The 19,956-nt window shown below is 38.7% G+C and overlaps 1 protein-coding gene across 1 annotated transcript in view; it reads left to right on the forward strand.

The window, feature by feature from the left end:
- MYRIP (myosin VIIA and Rab interacting protein) overlaps positions 1–19,956 on the forward strand; it is a 214,000-nt gene that overhangs the window by 90,708 nt on the left and 103,336 nt on the right. The window contains exon 3 of the mRNA XM_017837242.1: positions 4,701–4,922. Within this exon, the coding sequence (XP_017692731.1) occupies positions 4,701–4,922 (222 nt within the window). The remainder of the gene's footprint in view (positions 1–4,700; positions 4,923–19,956) is intronic.

The following is a 19,956-nucleotide window of genomic DNA, read 5'->3' on the forward strand; positions in this document are numbered from 1 at the left end:
AGAGACAGCTTTTAAATACTTCCAAGGAAGGAGACTCGAATGGTCACTAAATGAAAGATGCTGTAAAGGTGTTCTACAACTAACTGAAAGAAGGTTTGTAGTGAGGTGGGAGTTGGTTTCTCCTCCCAAATAACATAGGATAGGACAAGAGGAAATGGCCTCAAGTTGTGCCAAGGAAGGTTTAGATTGGATATTAGGAAAAAATTCTTCACCTAAATGGTTATTGAGCGTGGAAACAGGCTGCCCAGGGAAGTGCTTGAGTCACCATTCCTGGAGGTATTTAAAAGACATGTAGATCTGTCAAATTAGGGACATGGTTTTGTGATTGACTTGGCAGTGCTGGGTTAACATCTGGACTTGATGATCTTGAAGGTCCTTACCAACATAAATGATTCTATGATATATTTATCTATATATGTAGACAAAAAAAGTTTATTATTGCCATTTTGACTTTTACTGTCATTGCTATTGTACAGCAGTTAAAATGAAGCATGTAAAAAGCTTGTGACTTTGGACAAATCACTCTGTAAATCGGTGGCAGTGAAGAGCAAGGAAGGCAATCCTGTAGCTTCAGTTTAGCAAGTTTCATCCTACTTTTACAAGTCTGAAGTAGTGTTATTTGTAGAAACAAAAAGGGATGCCATTCCTAGGGTCCAAGGATGACTTATCAGACAAGGTATTTCAGGCAGGCTGTTGCTCAGCTGCTGGAGAGTAGTCATGCGATGAGGCATGTTGCATGTCTGCACAACTCACCAGCCACATTTCAGCAGTGTCCTCCCTTGCAATCTACTGTGGCATACCCATCTTCAGCATAACATGATACCTAACCTACCATATAATTTGCAAATCAGCAAAGCAGAATCTCATTCTTCCCACAAATTCAGTTAAAATCCTCAAAGACACTAAGAAGAAGTAAACCATGCCAATGAAAGCTATTTAATTTATATTTTAAAAAGTCACAAAAACGTAGTGGGTGATGAGGGGAAGACAACTATTCACCCTCAGAATATAATAGCAAAACCTTCATCCAAAACAGTATGCTGGAAAGTATTCCTAACCTGACTGTGTGGGAATTGAATGCCAGGAGTTTATCACCCCAAACAATTACTGAAATTAATTACATATTTTTTATGCAAACTATGTAAATTAATTGATAAAAGCCTCTGGAAAAATCTAAATATGCATCTGCATATGTATTGAACTTATAGTTCAATAAAACCATTTTTGACAGAATTAGTTTTAGTGACAGACGTATTGGGTATCTGTTAAGTACTTTTTGCTTCTTTATTATTTGTAAGCAATCAGTGAAATGCAACCACTCAAGGCTGAAAATGAAATTCAATCTGAGATTCATTCAAACAGCAGGAGTTCTCCACAGATGCTTATTACTGCGTTACACATAACCATAATAGCTGAGCACCATCAGTTATGACTTGTGATGTGAATAAATTCTGTCATTTGTGGTTCCCACTCTTCTGTGCTTTCCCCAAAAGGGACATTTTTTGTGCAGTCTTTTTTGTTGCTTGTTTTATTTGCACACATTATATATATATATATATATATATATATATAAATACATTACATTCCCTCATTGGGGAAGTATGCACACATGAGTGTGCACTTCTCCCTCTTTTCTCTGTCCCATCCCCCTCATCTGTGTTTTGTTGAGGGAAAAGGTGTTGCCTGGGAAGGAAGGGGGAATGTTTGCAATGACTGGGTGGTTTGACCTGCTTTGTAGAAGTAGCTTCTGCACAGGTGGCTGTCGTCTTTTTGGAAGAGAGTTTCACTGCATGAGAGATTGACTGCTCACTGTTTTCCTTAGACCATTCTTGCAATCTTCTTGTACCAAGCCATTTGAACATTCTGAAAGCAAAGTCTGAGACTTTCAAACTCAGGATGCCTTGAGCTTCAATTTGTAACTCCTGAATTTCAGTGCAACTTTCTCAGTGTATTGAGATTAAAGCCTGCATTAATTATCCCACTCACAGTAATCATCCAGCTGGAGTCATGTACAAGTCAGGTTTTCACATATTGCTGGGAGTAAACCAGAGCTTACTTTTCATTTTGACTAATTTTCCTCAAGCCAGGCAGGTTGAGTTGACTACCAGAGTTGTGCAGCACTTTGCTTTCATATGAAACCCATGTTTTGCTTCCAAGGAAAGAGTGTGGACCGTAGCTTTTTGGCTTGAAATGACAAGTCCAGTTGATGGTCCCCTTTTCCATTTGACTCCTTATAGGAACTAGAATAGTCTTTGGCAGGCAGCGCATGAGAGCCTTAATTTGTTACAGCTATCAGAGATATGTGCATTCCTTTCTTTTCTGTTCTGCTTGGTTTCCTGTGGAAATAAGGCTTTTTCTGTCATGCTTTTTATCTGCCAGCCTGTCCAAACCTATCCTATTTACTTTTTTAATTCGTTGCCCATTTTTAGTCCTATTTAACATTGAGGCAGATGCCTTAATGATATTGAGGTTCTACCACTGTAATGAATGTTGGCAACCCGATGGAGGAGAGAGATGTAATTAATGCTGTTCTGATATGTGTGCTCAGCTTTTTCTAGGTATCAGGCTTTATTAGCTCTGTCATGAATGAAATTCCTGTTTTTATATTGTGTGAGCGTTATTTCAGCACCTTCAATTGGTGGCTTTGCTTCTGTGGTTTATCTTGCAATCATGCATTAGAGCCCTAATTAGGGTTCAAATGACACTGAGCATGACAATGTTTAGTATGGGAGCTGATACTACCAAGTATCAATGTTACTAACTCTGGCAGATAATAGAACTCCATAAGAACAAAAACCTCTTTTTTCACCACTCCTCCTGACCTCAACTCCTTAGCTGTTCTCATCTTATGGGGAGGCCAGCCTGCTGCCTGGGGTCTCCATCCTGAAGCAAATTTTGCAGCACTTTGGGCTGCTGATGCTTTTCCATGCCAGGATTTCTCTGTGAATCATACAGCCCTCAGCTTCATCAGCTTCTCTTCTGGGACCTAGGGTTCCCACCTGACCTTCCGTGCAGGAACATTGCTCTGTCTCGCTCCATTGCTGCAGATTAGCATGCGTGCTATGGATGAAGGGGCGACGTGGGCAACAGTTCACTTCCCCTACTGCTTCCCGAGAGAGATTGTCCATGTAGTACCATGGTAGGAGGGAGCAACGGAGATAACACAAACTAGTCTAACCATCCCATTTAATCTGTGGCATAGTTCTATCCGTTTACACGAGGAAGCCAGTTTGACTTGCATATTTTAGGTATTTCCTCACTTACATGATAATCTCTTACTTTTTTCATCCTTCACATTCTGTAAAAATGTGGAGTGTGTTTTGCCATCTGGACAACAAAATAACAAAGAAAGATTATTGACTTGAAAGTCCAAAAAGTATTTATCTGGATTTGAGCAGCTAGTCTAAAACAGTCAAACCCTTATACAGGGAACAAGCAATAGATACATACATTGTTTTCAAGTTTTAAATTTATAAAAGGCATATGTCGGGATTATGCTTAAATATGATGCATGTGCAAGATCAAATATTGTATGCTTTAGATCACTGCCTTAATTGTTTTTTAGACTTGACGTTTAGAATTTATCTGTCAGAATTTTATAAAATAGACTGTTTTTATTATGAGTTATGAATCTGAGGCAGAAGTGGCAAATGAGATGTATAGCCCAGTAATGTGATCCTTTTTAATATTCCAGGCTTGGCTCATAATGATGTCTATAGATTATCTTGGTTGAGTTCCTGAATAAGTATGCAATAAGTGTATTCCTTTTTTTCCTGTAGCAAGACATTTAAGCATTAATTTAAGTGTAAGTCAGCATGTCATGACTGTGTCTTCCTGCAACTTAGTCTGTGTTTTGTGGTACCTTTAAATTTTGTTTAGACCTCTGTGTTACTCTAGTCTTAAAAGTGGTTTTTATTAGCAATTGAAAATAGTAAGATAGTCACCACTAATTCTGAGAAACTGCAAGAATGAATGTAAGCATACTGTTTTATAACCTTTTATTTTACATGTTTTTCATTAATTCTAATTTACATTCATTCTAATTTTTTCTTCTCTTAGAGTATATCCTAGTTGTACATGCCAGAAAACGTGTGATGAATTTGCAGGCTTGTCTGCTTACACAACTCTTCCTTCTGCATGCTTTTTTATTACTGTTATCACAGAATATATTGCCTCATTTGTAAATATCAGAAGCACTGTAAGAAATACTTAATACCATGCATAAACAATTTATTTTATTTTAGGGTTTTTTTAGTAAGTGAGCCTTTCTGCTGGAATACAGGAAACTTTATACAGACTGTCTGCAAACTCTTTCACAGTCTGTAGTTGCCTTAGTATTGGTCCTAACTAGAAAAGCACCCAAATCTCTCTGAAATGGTATGTTATTAAATGACACTATGGCTTAGCAGAAATGGAATACCTGTCATAGCAGCCTGGCTCTCCTGAGGGTTGTCTCTCTGGAGCAGAGTAAATTTTGCCCTGGTTTGTGACTCGGAGAGTTTAAATGGGTTGCACATGGGTGACTCCAGGGAACGCAGGAGTTTTTGCTTCCCCATTCTAAATTTACAATATGCGTTTCTGACATTTACTTCACATCTGCAAAAGTTATTTGAAGATTATAACATGAATATGTGGAAAGAGGAGAAAGATTTGCCGTTGAAATCTTGTTTACATTTTTGTTCTTTTGCTTTTTATTCCAGTGAGATGAAGCAGAAGTTGGATGAAGAGGGTAACAAGTGCAGCATCCTTTCCAAGCAGCAGAAGTTCAACGAGCACTGCTGTATTCGCTGCTGTTCCCCTTTCACATTTCTTATCAACAGCAAGCGACAGTGCCAAGACTGCAAGTACAACATCTGCAAGAACTGCAGTACTTACCAGAAGAAAGAGAAGGCTTGGATTTGCAGCGTCTGTCAGCAAGCAAGGTAAAGACTGTTCAGCAACCTATGCAAAGCAACTGTGGCCTGACCAGATCTTTTCCTTTTATTTGTCAGTAGTTAACTCTGGTGGGATAGGACATGAAGTACCTGTTTATGTAGGAGTTGATTTGTTCCTGAGGTGTGACATGCCTGGTTTTTGTAGAGGTTAATTTGTTCTGAGAGTGTTTGGTCACGTGTTGCATTTTCCAGGCTTGCTTAGCTGGACTGATGTATCAGCAAGCAGTAATTGGACATAGCTTGTGCAGGACCAGGCTCTCCTGAAACACCTGGGTTACTAATGGAACCTGAGCACAGATGGTGGTAAAGCATTTAATCATTTTGCAGCAAATCCCTTTGATGGGTGGGGAATGGAAAGAAGAATATTGGTGAATAGATCATCCAGCTGTGGCTGTTTTGGAGTGCTTTTCTAAATGCCAGTTTATTGGTGGGTATGCTTTGAGCTTACTTTGGCAAGTACCCAGAGAAAATAGCAGTGCAACATCTGTTAAGAATATGCTGCCAGGCTTCTATTTGCAGGGAGTATCAGGGATTCACTCTCTCACCCTTCTGAGGGTAACAGAGCCACCACATTTAAAGATAGCATCAGAAAAACAAAGCAAATTCAAGCAAATGTTTTACAGCAGCAAAGAGACCGTTCCTTGGATGGCGACTCTGATAGTCCTTGTCTGCACTGCAGGCCAAGTTCCAAGAGCAGCCCTATCTGTGACGATGTAGCACTGACCAAGGCCTTTTAACTCAGACAAGAAGGGTGAATGAAGTGACTCAATTCCCTATGGTTTAATTTTGAACATTGGTAACTAAAGCAACTGAGCAAATGTGATGAAGATGGCTGTTTATTCTTCATCTTTCCCTTTAGTGGAGAAGACAGGATAAGGACAAGAGCAAAGTCCCTTTGCAATGCTATATGATATTCCTGTGCTCAACAAAGATTCATTGCTCCCTCCTTATGTTTCCCATAAATATCCACTTGAAATTTAAGCTTTCTTATAATATCTGTGAATGAAGTGGATGCCCTTTGACACAGGGCCTTAAAATCATAGGGATCCCAGACAGATGATACCACATTTCCAAATGCTAAAGTGTTTGAAGGCAAAGGTGGTTGTATTCTCCAGGGCACCTGATTCTTCTCTGACTTTTACTCTGGAAAACCTACAGACACTCCTTTTCCCCCAGTAAGGAGGCAGGTGAATGATAAGAATATCTTTTCCATCTCAGAGAGATGTGGAGCCAGTGCTTGTTTCTACTTTAGTCATGCAACCATTTCATATTACAGCTCTTTCTTCCATTTATCCTGAGTTCACTTATATAGGCAACAGCACATCAGCCAGGTTTGTGGATGCTGATGAACTGCACTTAAAATAGCTTTTGCTGACTCCACAAAAAAAAAAGTCTCAAAAGAATTTAATTTCAGAAGAAAAATTTGTAGCTGTATGATAAAGATGCTATTTCTGATCCTTAAAGTTGGTTACCCTCCTGTAAATAAGTTATAAATATTTTCTTTATTTATGAGACCTGAGACACAGCTTGAAGTTACTTTTCAGTGAATAAATTTCAGTGAATATATTAACTAACACTGCTGCTAATCATTTTATGTTCTGGTTTATTGGACTAATAACATTTAGCAGAGAGCAAATGTTCAGGTCAGCATTTGAAAAATAGAACATCTGTAGAAAATTGGCCAAAAAGTTAGTATCTGCTTTTTCCAAAGGCAGAAAATTCACTAATAAGCCAAGGAAAATTTAGGTATTTGAACTCCTTTAAAGCATATCTCCTTCACAATGCATCTTTTAAAAGTTAGAAATTTGTCTTGGTATACAATCTCAGGCTCAAAAATCTCTTTACAGCAATGTCTGTATTGATCTGGTGAGGAACTGGAGAACCTTCCTTCAATTTCCCAATTTTCCAGATTTAGCACAAATTCCACTAGTGCATTTTGATTTAGATTTATCTCTGGATACGTTATTAATGTTCTAGGGCTTTTTCTCTCATGCATATCTTCTTAATCTGTAGGTAGGTTATGATAAAATTATATGTTTCTAATTTCAAGTTTTTGATTTGTGTATAGAGCATTTCTGATTATTCCAAACTTTTGTACAATGTCTCCTTGTTAGACACCCTTCAGACAATGTATTTAGGCAGCTTGCTGAGGTCTGTACTTCTTAAGTCTTCTTGGCTAAGAAGATTCCAGGGAGTTTCTCTGCCCTCTGGATTAATGCTTTTGATGCGAGACAGAGAGGTTCTTTGCTCATTTAGTAGAGATAGGGAATGCTTTCCATGTGTCTGAGACCACTTTTCCATTCTTCAAGGAGCTGTATCGCAGAACACCCTGCTTGTGATACTCTGCTTTCCAGTTTAACACCTGTACTAATAACAAACAAACAAACAAAAAAGTGTGAACCATTAAAATGCACATTTTTGCAGGTTTTCTAAACCAATCACGCTTTACTTTGGGACAGTAGGATGAGTATGTAGATTCCAATCCAAAATAAGGTACACAAACATCTGGCTGTGGACCTCAGCTTTTCGTGACTATCGTTCATGAGTCCCCCTGCATTCTTGGTTCCCTTCTTCTGATCTCCCTGTTTGCATATCAAAAGAGTTGTGTCTCTGTTGCAAGTGGGAGCATGGACACCTAATCCTTCATGTCTTCACCTGTTGAGTGATTTTCTCACTTGTTCTCAAAACTCTCACTCAGGTGATGAAAGGTCATCACTTAGTGGCCTCTTGCTTAGCTTCCTTGAGCCAGGCTGTGGCTACGAGGACATCACCTGATCTGCAGGAAGTCATTATTCTGCTTTATAAGAGCTGTTTTGTTGTTAATAGTGTTTTGCTGGTGACAGTCATTAGGAGATGGAGACCCAGTCACTGCTCCTTTTCTTCTTTATGTCATAAACTAATGAGAAACACAGTCATGCTGCTTACACTCGGACTTAGTGCAAAGTAGTGTTCTGAGTGGCTCAGAATGGGTCCCAAAAATGTCACACTGCTTGTTTGCAACACAGATTTATTTGAATGTTTAAGAGAACTGCTCTTTTCTTTTGTTTTCATACTTCCAATTTTTCTGCTGCTTTAAAATAAAAAAATCAAGACAATAACAATTACCTTCATCAACTCTTCAATCCGGAGTTATTGATTAATGTTGATTACATTTTCTTTTGAGCTTGGTGTGGTGCCCAGTTGAAAAGTAGGATTCTAACTAGAATCTAACAATTTGCATCAGTAGTAAATGTAATTGTTTTACTGGAACTTGAAAATTAATTAGGTTAGTTTGATATGCATTAGGGTTTCTTAATGCACATTAGAGTGAGACTTAAGAAAATCTATTAAGGTTAGTCTACCTGCAGTGTCCAGTACATTTGTCTGCAACTAGCATGTATTGGGATTAATGGTAACGTAAAAATGGAGCAGTGCTTCTGATAAAATGAAAATTGCAACAGGAAATAAAAGTCTAGGCTCATTTAGCAGGCAGAACACCTCTCAAATCGAAAGGAGCTTTGCCAGCCTGAGGAACAGTCCTTAATAAAAGCTTTATACTTCACATGGTTTAATTTGGAGGGCCCTGTAAAATGCTGTAATGTGCTTTAATGTCAGCAGAACAGAGCAGGTATTTGTGGAAACATGATAAAGTTGATGGTAGATGGCATTTTAGCCTGCCAAAGGATACATCTCTTCTGCTTAGCTGATGCAGGTTTTAGTGTAAAACTTGCTACAGTCTCTAAAGCAGAAAAGAAAAAAAATCATCAAAATTTGGCAAAACCTTGTGATGGTACTTGAGAAAAACTAATACTCCTAGTTAATAACTAAACCTTGTATTTGACTGTTGATGCATTCGGCTATAACGTAACAGTCGATTTCAGGACTTAGTTGTGGAAAGCTAATGAAGATTTAATGCTGCTTAGCAACCTTGTTTTCCTTTCAAGCAGGCTAAACCATCTGGTAAAAGGAAGCTGAAATATATTTTAGGTAGTCTGCCTCAGCCATTGCTTGGAGCTTTGTGTATAGTTTTGTGACAGTTGCTATTTCTGCTGTTTGAGGTCCCTGTCTGACATTAGAGAGAACTTCTACAGAACTTGGAAGCTGTGACTTTGTCACGTAAATGCCAAGAAATGTGTTTTTTCTTCCGAGATCATAGAATTGTACAGGAACATTCACTGTGTGGCATAGCACAGAAGATAAAGTCTTAGTTCTGCCTTGTGTATGTTGTCTTCATTGGACACATATGGATCTTGTTCTACTTTTTTAAAAGTCCTCTGAATGATCCTATTCATATTGTACTTAAGGGATTTACTAATTTTAAGTAAATTGCAGTGAAAATTATTTTTCTCAGCTGTATGTACTTGAAGAAATTGATGCAATTCCTTCCAAAAATGCCTGCTGCTCTATTCAAATGTTCTTCCTCCTCTTTCTACTGCCACTGTCTCTCTGTTTTGTATCCTGTCTCTTGATCTCCTTACTCCTTACCATGCTTTAGCATTGCAGTGGATCATAGACTCCATATCCTTTTGCTCACTGTACCCACGAAGAGCAAGGGCAAGAGCTTGGATTTTGTACAAGAGCCAAGAGCAGTCTTTGGTTTATTCAGTTGTTCTCTAACTGGAGGAGGAGAGAGAGGAATGTGCAAACTGGTTGCTTTGACAGGTTGATCTCTGCTGGTTTTTTTGCTATACTGATCTGTGTTAATTATTTTGAAGTATGCACTGTGAAGAATTTAATTTCTGCTAGACAGAATAAAGCCGAACTTGCATAACGTACAGCAGACTGCAATGCTACACTGAGCTTTAAGAAAAGTATCTAAAAATGGAATTGAAGAGGAGAGTAGGAAAGAGAGGTCTATTAAAACAGCTAAATACGAGTGCTAATTAAGCGATCTCTTCTAGCTTTAAGTAGCCTTGAAAGTGAATGTGTGTCTGAGTGCCTGGAGGACTAATCAGTGTTTTAGAAGTACTGAATTCGAGTTTTAGCTGTCGAGTGACCTTGGGATAGTTTCTATGTATCAAGTTTCCCCATGTGTAGGACGGATTTGATGATGCTGAGGTCTTGGAAGTTGGTGGTTGAAAAGTTAAATGCTATGGCTGTAAAGTACTAAGTATTATTAATGTAGTCTTATTATAGTAGTTTTGCTGCAGTCAGCACGGTTAAGGCCTATGTGTTTTAGTTGCACAGAAAAGTAAGTGCTTGGATTCTTGCAGAGAATGAATGAGGATAGAATACCACAGCTTTATATTCAATTTTAATATATAAATGCTTGTCTGTAGGCTCCACCTACCTTTGGCAAGTCATAGTAGGAAAAGTTATCAAACATCTTCTCTAGTAGGAATAAATATTATGTAAATAGTGTGCAAAAATATTGGGACTGCTAAACTGGGAGGAGTGGAATATGAAAGGATGTAACAGTTTTTCCACATAATAAGCAGCATATAAGTTACAGATTGAACTTAGCTTTTCAGTTTCGCGAAAGCTAAAGGACTTTCAGTCAAGGTGACAAGCTGAGACCTAATTAAAATTACACAGGATTCTTTAATTGTGGGCACTTAAGTGGCAAGTGGGAACACCATGCCTTACAGTAGCTGAGATAGATCTTAAATATCAAGCACAATTTATGGAAGAACTTCCCTTGCGTCAGTTCTGCAACTGGAACTTCATGTGCTGTTCACCTTGTCATTGACCGCTGTTTTAGGAGACTTGGAGGGCTGTGGGCCATCACAGCCCCTACGTTGTGTTGGTGGCACTCAGGGAAGATGGGGTTAATGGGGGTCAAACAAGGAACAATAAGAGATGGCAATACCTAGAGGGCTCAAATTTACAAATATGTGAAGTAGTAAAGGATTGCAAGCCAAGATTTTCCTACAAGAGTGAATTGAAAAGAAGTTATGTCGAAAAATAGTCTGTCATTCTGATTCCTGGGCAGTTGACGCAATAATACTTGTACCTTTCTTCCTTTATAAGCATAATATCAAATTTATGCATTCCTCATTAATACAGTGATTCTGCCTAAAGCAAGACCACTTCAACTAATTCTTTGTATCAGTAGTATAACTATTCTTAGTTTTTAAATATATCAGATGTTTAATCTGCTGTCTTTTTGTCCTGAAGAAGAAAGTGATTACTTCCTTTCATACTGTCTTGCCAATGGCTTGATGTTTTCAGATGCTCAATCTTGAGAAAGTTGTTCCTGGACATATGTATTCTAAGTAGGGTGATATTTTTGTGTGTTGCAATGGAGTTTTCCTGGTTGACAGAAGGGATGAGGTTTGCTTTTCTGACAACTCCTCTACTGTGGAAGATTTTAGAGCAAACTGAGACAACTGTTAGGACTGGTAGTTATAATAAACTCAACATGTCCAGGCAGCATTGGATTCTAATAAACCCCTCTGATTTACCCATGCTGAGTCCTCTTTTTCTCTCCAGCTGGCGCTGCTGTCTGCTTCTGGGTGACACTTTGGGTGTTTCCCTGATACCCTGTGGAAGGTCACAAGTGAGCACTTTTTGGTTTTCTGAGAAGGGTGAGCATTTTGGCTCTGTTCAGTATTAACATTAGCTGAAATGCAAGACACTGTGCTTCAGAGAAGTGCTTTTCAGCCAGCCCAGACTGTAACATTCAGGAGGAGACATTTGCTGCCCAGGCATTTCAGCCCCCCTGTCCCCCTCCCGAGGTCGTGCAGCAGCACTAAACTATCTGTTGGCCTTGGAACACGGGGATATTCCTCAACACTGGCAATCATCACCCTTTCCTTGTCCTCTTCAGGACCACTGTATGTTTACTTCCCTAACAGAGACTGATTTCTGATTTATGTTTTTCCTCTCTATGTTGGGTTTCTAAAATCCTCTTAGCATAATGTTCTTTGAAAACTGTTTTTCAAAACATGTTGATCTGAAACCCAAATCTTCGTTTGCGAAGCCTAGCCATGATGATGATCTGAAAAAACTCTTAAACTTCTTTATTTTAAAATGCACTGATTTAGTAACGGTAAAAGTCCCCTTTGATAAAAAAGTGAAAATTTAAAACTAAATCTGCTGTTTCTGTTTTTTTTTTTAATAGTAAAAACTTGTATAAATGAAGTTTTTCATGACTGCTCCTCTAGATCAGATGTTCAATTTTTGGGTCAAGTCAGCATATCTTTGTATATCATTGCCTCATTTTTTCTGGTCTCTATTGAACGCCATTGATGCTGGATTATTTTTTAAAAGGGAAAATCAGATTTAACTTGTTAAGTCTTATTGTGCTCTATTACTTTTTTTCACATCATAAAATGAATGTGATAAAGTAAAAAGTCATGCTGTGGTTAACACTCTTGAAGTTACTTTAAGAAGTAACTTTCACACAGACATATTACTCAACATTTTTTAACTATCAATAATGAAAGATTGCTACTTGGCTTGATGTATGTTCGTTTCAGCATTTGCTGAGTCATCATATTTTCTTCTATTGTATTTGTGCAAATGTCAAGCTTTAACAAAGTACAGGAATCAGTCACTTAATTCAGCTGATTCTGACATTTCTACCTCGAGGAGTGAAATCAGCTTCTGGCCTGTACTCTGCCAATCTCCAAGGGACATGTTGTATGCATGCTCTTTGCTTTTTCTATTCTTAATGTTTAGTGGGGCCCACTGTGGATTTGAGGAACTGTGGGGTGATGTCTCTTGGGCAAGAGGAGTGATGCTGTGTTTGCCATGAAGGAAGAGTCTTCTCCCACTAAATCACCACATACATTTACCACCTATACACCTCTTACAAAGAAGGAAGACTGTTTTATACCTGTATTGTATGCCTCTCCGACTCTGTCATTATAAGATGTATATGAAGACTATTTTGACAGTCCATGAGAAATTCAGATTACTTTACCAAATTATATTATTTTTATCCCACTTCATATGGATAAAGACCCTCTGTGCCTCCTCAGTCTTTTTTTATTCCAAGAGATTTATCCTGTTAACTGTGAATAGCTGCCCAATTATGTATGGGTACCCTTAGAAGCATTATAAATGCTGTAGTTAGCATAGGGTTTTGTTTCTTGACGAGAAAATTGGAAATCCTCCAGACTAGCAGTAGCCACTAGCAGTGAATGGCAGTAACAAATGTGTCTTTCCTCTAGCTAGCGCTCTTAAAACATTCTTGTGTTACCAAAAAAGTTAAAGTGAGAACTTAGTTTGTCATTTTAAAAAAGATTGACCACATCAATAAATAAGTCACTCTATGTTCTTACTACTCAGGCCAACCTCTCACATGAAACAGGTAGTGAAGCACTTACTGCTTAGTATCTTCAGTAAGCATCTATGAGATCAGAAGTTTGCATATTTCATCCTACTTCCATAACTTGGGGAAGAAGGAAGATGGAAAAAGCAATTGCCCTGTCTTTCTACCAAAGACAACATTTTCAAAAACTGTGTGTAAAATTAAGTATTTGGGTTTCTTGTACTTCTTTCATAGTAGCATATCTTTTCTGCATTTAGCTTTTTGTGAAATCTTATTCCAAATAAGCACTGCATGAGTCTGGTTAGAGAGTGAATGGTTCTTCTTGCATCTTCCATTCCCTCAGCTTTCAAAATATGACCCTACAGTTGTGGATCATGAAATAAGTGGTAATGCTTGCCAGTTACCTGTGCTGGAAGTATGTTTAATGCCTTTTCCTGTCTTACATCACACCTACATCTTTTGCTATAGCTGTCCAGGCAAACGTCTTGTTCACTTTAGCCTGGGAGCTAACAGGCAGCTCTTTCATTTATTTTGTATTCACAAATAAGATCATGTTAACGAAGGGGGAAAGCAATCTGTGACCTAAAGCTGTCTTTGAGTTTGCATCTGCATTCATTTCAGGTTGTTCTATCCTTTTTTTCATTTTTTCCCCCGAAAACAGCTTCAAAAAATGAAGATGCAATTTTGACATAGTGCCGAAATAAAAATTGCCTAAAACCAGAATACTTTTGCATGCAAAAATTGTGAACTATTTGAAAGTGCTGTTTGACCATAGCAAAAGAAAACTTCCTATTTGTTTTCAGATTAGTATTGGATTTATAGTGCTCTTGGGATTTACTTTGATAAATTGTTTTCATCAGAAAGCTGTTGTAGTAAAAGTGAAATTCTTCACATTAACTGGAAAATGATGAGGCCTGATGTGAAAAATCTGAAAATGAATCTGTAAGAGATTGCAGTTCAGTTGCCTGAAACATGGGCACTGAAGTTAAAACTTTTCTTCAGAATCATACCCAATATGGCTTCTGCTCTCCTCATAGCTCTCCCCTCCCCCTCCATAATTTAAAATATGGTATGGTTTTACAGTTTGAATTATGTCTCTGGGTTGTTGGATGCCAACAGGGAGTTGCTAACACTTTTTTGAAGTGGCTTTGTTGGTCCCTTTTTGGGGGGGCTGTTCTGTGAACAAGGGGTTCTTGGGTTGAACACTTTTGCTTTGGGAAGGAATCTTTGTGAGGTAATGTTGTGGGTGTGGCTGCTGGACCTGTAATACTGCCGGTCTTGATAATTTTGATTTGAAATTTAATATGCTGTAACCTTGTTGTTGTAATTCAGGAAGTGATGTCTCTTGGCAATATGTGGGAGTTAGATGTCCATAGTGTTTCATTTATGTTTCATCTCTGTTTCTGTCCATAGATGTGAAGACTTGAGGGGTGCTTCTCCAGACCTCAAGTTGAGAAGGCCATCCTCTTTTCATGAGGGTCTCAAGAGAAAATTAGTCTTGAATGAAAGAGTTTATTCATCAAATTAGGCAATATTATTTTCCGTTATCTGTCACACTCTGAGGTTGTATGTGAGGTTAATAGGGTAATGGAGATATCATGGTTCACATTGTTTTCAATTTGCTGATGACAGATTTGCTTTGTGTTCATGATTTTTCCTGGCTTTCAATTTAGCGGCTTGTAGAATAGTGCCTGGAGTATGGAAACTTAAATGAATGCTTGTGATGTAGAGGAAATCCGTTTAAAGGATGGTAGAAATTATATCAGGAGTCATAGCTGTGATTTTGTCTCACTGATGTATTTGCAGGACTTTGTAACCTAGGGGATTTCCTGAGTTCTCTGTAGTTCAGGTAGTTGCAATTGTCAAAAGCACTTTCAAACTCTGGCAAGATAAAAAGTGAATTAATATCTCTTAGCAGCAGGGAAAAAAATTGCGATGACTTGTCCCAGTCCTGCAAACACACCAATAGCCAGGCCTCTGTCTGTGATGGCAGCCCATACTTCTGATGAAAAATGCTTTTAGAAATTGTCTCAAGGAAGAAAATAATCTGTAAAGTGCTCTACTGAGAAGTGTCCACTGTGAGCTACATTTTGAATGCCCCTGCTTCCTGTGCTCCAGAAATTCTGAGCCATTCATTTTGGGGGGAAGTAGTTCTGTTACCTGTTTCAAAAAAACCCACCACATTACAACTGATGCCTTTAAGTCTTGGGCATTGTGACCTATGATAAAATGCCTTTTTGTGTTTTGCTTCTAGGATCAAAAGGCTATTGGGTATAAGGGAATTTAGGGTTAATATTTTGGAACATGTCTGTATCAACATTGCTCCCTGGAACTCTATCCGAGTACAGAAACTAGACTGCTCACACAGAGAACATACATAACTAGTGTCTCTGTTGCTCCTAATCATAGTGTGGCAATAGTGGTTCTTTTTCTTATCATACAAATTGTAATTACAGATTGAATATTCTTGAGAAACACCAGCTTTCAAAGCAGTCTTCCATGGGGTTTAGGTAAAGAGAGTTGGTTTTGAGACCTGCAAAAGCATATTTTTCTGAGTCTATTCTGTGCAGTACATTTAAATACCGTATTTTCCACTTTCAAAGTTTTGCAGTTGCAACCAAAGAAGGTGGTTCTGGCAAGAGAAAGAGCAACAGAGTAGAGTGAAAGGAGATTGACAAGAAAAGTGTAAGGAGGAGGGTGGGGGAAATAGCACGATTGTAGTTTGAAAAATTAGTCATGTAACGTGTCATGGTAATTCCCAACTGGCAATTAAACAGCACATATCTGCATAAAGGATTAGTAACACTAGAGGGATCTTGAACAGCACTTCCACTATATAATTAGCAAATTTTTTGGCGGATGCCTGCCTCACACGCTCCATACACTAACATATTCCAGTGCTTAATAGAATTAGTCTTAGCAAATCCAGACCTGCAGCTCCATAGGTAGCTGGCTATGACTTTACAGTATGACTGTTGCATGAATCGACTTTATAAAAAAAGGACAGCCAGCCAGAAAAATTACACTGTTTATTCCTCCTCATGTGTCAGGATACTGTGCCAGCCACCTGCTGTCTGGGCTGTAGTGGCTGGGGCTCCAGCGAGCCCCTCTCTGGTGATAAGGGAGGACCAAGGGGAAACAGAGCAAGTGATTCACAGCAGGTTGTACAGGGCTTGCAAAGGCAGCACTGCTGGAAACTGAACCAGCTTGAAGGCTGCTAGCAGATGTGGGATGCAGCTACACTTGCACGTGTGCTTGGCCCTTAGGGTGGTCTCTGGCAGGCAAATTACAGAATCATTCAGGCTGGAAATGATCTCTGGAGGTCTCTGTCCTAGTCCCCTTCTCCAAGCAGGAGCATTTTACTTGGGGACTTTTCCAGTTAAGTTTTTAAGCTCTTCAAGGATGCAGATCCTGCAGCCTTTCTGGGCCTCTGTCCCAGTGTTTGAACACAGTCATGATGAATAAGTGTTTCTGTGTATTTAATCAGGATTTCCCATGTCCTCGATTGCATCCACAGCCTCTTGTTGCTCCCTGAGTACTTCTGAGAACAATCTGCCACTTTCTTCTCTAAATCCTCCCACAAGGTAGTTGTGGGTGGTGGTTTGACACCCAGAACCTTCACCTGGCCATTTATGTGCAATTTATGTGACTATGCAACTAAAAATTGCATACTCAATTTCTTTTCATGGTTTTTCTTTGCAAAAAAGAGCCTGAGAAAAATGCAGAGGTAAATTCAAAACCATATACTTTGAGCTCACTGTAGTGATAGCACTTTTTTGATACCTTTTTTTAGCAACAGCTCACTTTTGATAGGATTAATGGATGACAAATAAACTTCTCAGGTGACCAGCGCGGGCTAGCTGCAGTAATAGCAGAGTAATCTGGATGTGAAAATCATCGAGGAAGTAGTTTCAAGACAGAAACCTTCTGTGATCTCAGACACCCAGGACTTCAGCCTAGCAGGCTTTATTTAAATCTGCTGACTTTCAAAGGGATATGGAGTATTGTGTTCAGTGAGCACATATGTCACCTCTTGAAGGCTTGTGTTGAGTTTGGCAGTGTCCTTCCCACAGCTGCCATTGCTCAGATGCACCAGCTACTGATATCAGAGAGTCATATGAAGAAATTACTGCCTTGAAATTCTGAAAGTCAGGACCTAGCTCCTGGCTTTCCTTCAGATGATCTCTATCTAAGGGCAACTGTGTTAAACTTTGCTTGCCCCAGGTTCTTTTTGGCCAAATAGACGATGATGACAATTCCTTTATGTTTAAGTATAAAGCTTCTTGGGAAAGGACCACCTCTAAATTCGGCTCATAGCTCAGGTACACAGTACATCTCATGGGTGCTACTAGAATGTAAATACAGATCAGCACCACTTCTGAATTCTCTCATTTCATATAACTGGGTGCCTTTGAGTATGTGGTTTGGCCTTTTCATGGTCTTTGTTAGCTCCTGTCACACAAAGATCCTACTTCTCTCAGTTCAAATGTACCACTCCAGTTACTAAAGGGCACATTGAAAAGTTGCCATTGCAGCATTGCTTAAAAGCTGAAAAGTGTTGTCAAAATTACTTTGTAAAATAGAAAGTGAATGTATGCATTCTCGTTGTTGAAGCCAGACAATGACTTCTGAATTGTGTTGAATCTCATGAGCTATCTGATATTTGCACACTTTTCATTTAGGTTATGAAGGCATCATTGTGGCTTCTAAAATTATTTGGACACTTCTGTTTTCCTGAATGGTTGCTGATGCTGATTGTGTGCATTTCAAATGTCTTTGAATGGTCTGTGAAGGGTAGAAGAACTTCAAATCAAAACACAGCTTTAGTGTTTATTTAAAGGTAGAAAAGTAATGCACAGATCCTGCTACAGAGGAAAAGAGTGTTTCCTCCATGTCTCTACGTATCTTATATCACAGATCTATATGAGGACTTGTAAATATTTTTTTATAGCACATGAAGGGAGGAAATATTTTTATTACTCTGTAGGTGACAGAATTCATCAGGTGAGGAAGTAGATGGTGGACCTGGGTCCTGCTTCCTACTCAGAACCTGCTCACCATCTGGTGTTGAGTAGGTCACTGTGGCTTTTACTTTTTTGCTCCATTATGACAGGAATGTAATCCCTACCTTGATAAAGTGTGCTCATGTGCTCTTTCTTTTTTTTTTTTTTTTTTTTTTTTTTTAACTTGGTGTTTTACAGACCTGGAATGTTTGAATAAAAAACAGGGATGTGACAGGCTCCATATGGGAAATCAGGGTTCTGGAAGGCTCCAGGTTCTGTTAATCTTACTTTGTCTTGAATGGGGAACAACCGATACACCATCCAGTTACCTAGGTCAGACATTTTAAAGCTTTTCACCTTCTGCATCCTCCATAAGAATCAATCCAGAGTCTCATCTCATCTATCAGAAGTAGGGTATCACTAGTCTACTTTTCTCTTTTAGCCTTACTGTGTGTTCATGTGTGCTCTGTGCCTGCTTTTGGCCAGAACATGAGTTTGAAGAAGGGCTTTCCAAGGCAGAAGAGCATGTTACTTTGTTTTATCCACAGGTAGGTCTGTGGTCAGAAAAGCATCAAGATGGCTCAGAATTTGCTCCCCCGTGTGCTATAACATGCAAAAATGGTGAGATGGTGGGGACACAGAGCTGTGGTTTCTGCCTTCAGATCAAAAAAAAACCCATAGACTTTTAAAGGTTGATGACTATTGCTGTTACTGTAGTGATGTTTTTTCAGCGGTCAAGGCACTGCAATTGAACCTGAGAGACACCTGTGAGAAAAGCAGCCTTTCCTGTCCAAATGATTGTCAAGTGAAGTCTGAAGAGATCTCTCTGGAAAATTCATAGTTGATAACATAGCAGATGGGAAATCTTGATCAGGAAAAAAATAAAACATAAAAATAATGCCTTGCCTTTAGCAAAGGGAAACACCTCCTCCGTAGTAGCTGTCTTTAGCTGCTAGATTTCATGGTTTTAATAATTTTTTTAATAGTGAAGCAAAAATCTAAAAATGGTGCTTCTCCTAGTTATCACATAGATAGACATTATCATACGTTCTAACTACAGACTGTTTAAGATTTGTGTCCGAGGCTAGCTAATTTGGTTGAAATCAGACAACTGATATAATAAACTCTTAACATTCTCTTCTAAAGAGATTTTTCACAGGTAGCCTGATGCATTGTGATGGGATTTCTTAAATCCTAGCAAATCTTTTTCATGAAATCAGATATGAGTGTACTCATACAAACAGCAGCTACTCCTTGTTCTTTCTGGGGGGACCAGCTAATGAAGTTTACAAAGAAGATATATCTGGGGAACCAGGCCAGGAACAAGTGCTTAATATAAGTGAGAATTTAGATTCTACAAGGAAGTTCCTTTTAGCAGGGATTGTAGAAATAGAGTGAGCTAACATAGTTGGTTAGAGCATGGTGCTAATAATGGCAAGGTCGCAGGTTTGATCCCTGTATGGGCCATTCACTTAAGAGTTGGACTTCATGATCCTTGTGAGTCCCTTCCAACTCAGAATATTCTGTGATTCTGTGACATATATCCTACATGTTTCATCCTGCGTGTTACTTGCATTGTTATAACCTATATAAGAGAAAATCAGCATGTAACAAATTGAATGATGCCCTTCATTAGTAAGATCTGGATCGTTCTGCAGAGGCGCTTTTGTGTGTTGAGGAAATTTTTATTTAAGCATTATTGATGGAACCTCCCAAATTCCATTTATATTTTGCAAGAAAAAAACCCTAAAACAATATGTGGTGGGAAAGAATTAGCTTCATCAGAGAATTCTTTTAACTGGGGCTCTGTATTAGTTATAAT

The sequence above is a fragment of the Lepidothrix coronata genome, unplaced genomic scaffold, assembly GCF_001604755.1.
Source record: "Lepidothrix coronata isolate B3197 unplaced genomic scaffold, Lepidothrix_coronata-1.0 Scaffold297, whole genome shotgun sequence".
Classification (NCBI taxonomy): Eukaryota; Metazoa; Chordata; class Aves; order Passeriformes; family Pipridae; genus Lepidothrix; species Lepidothrix coronata.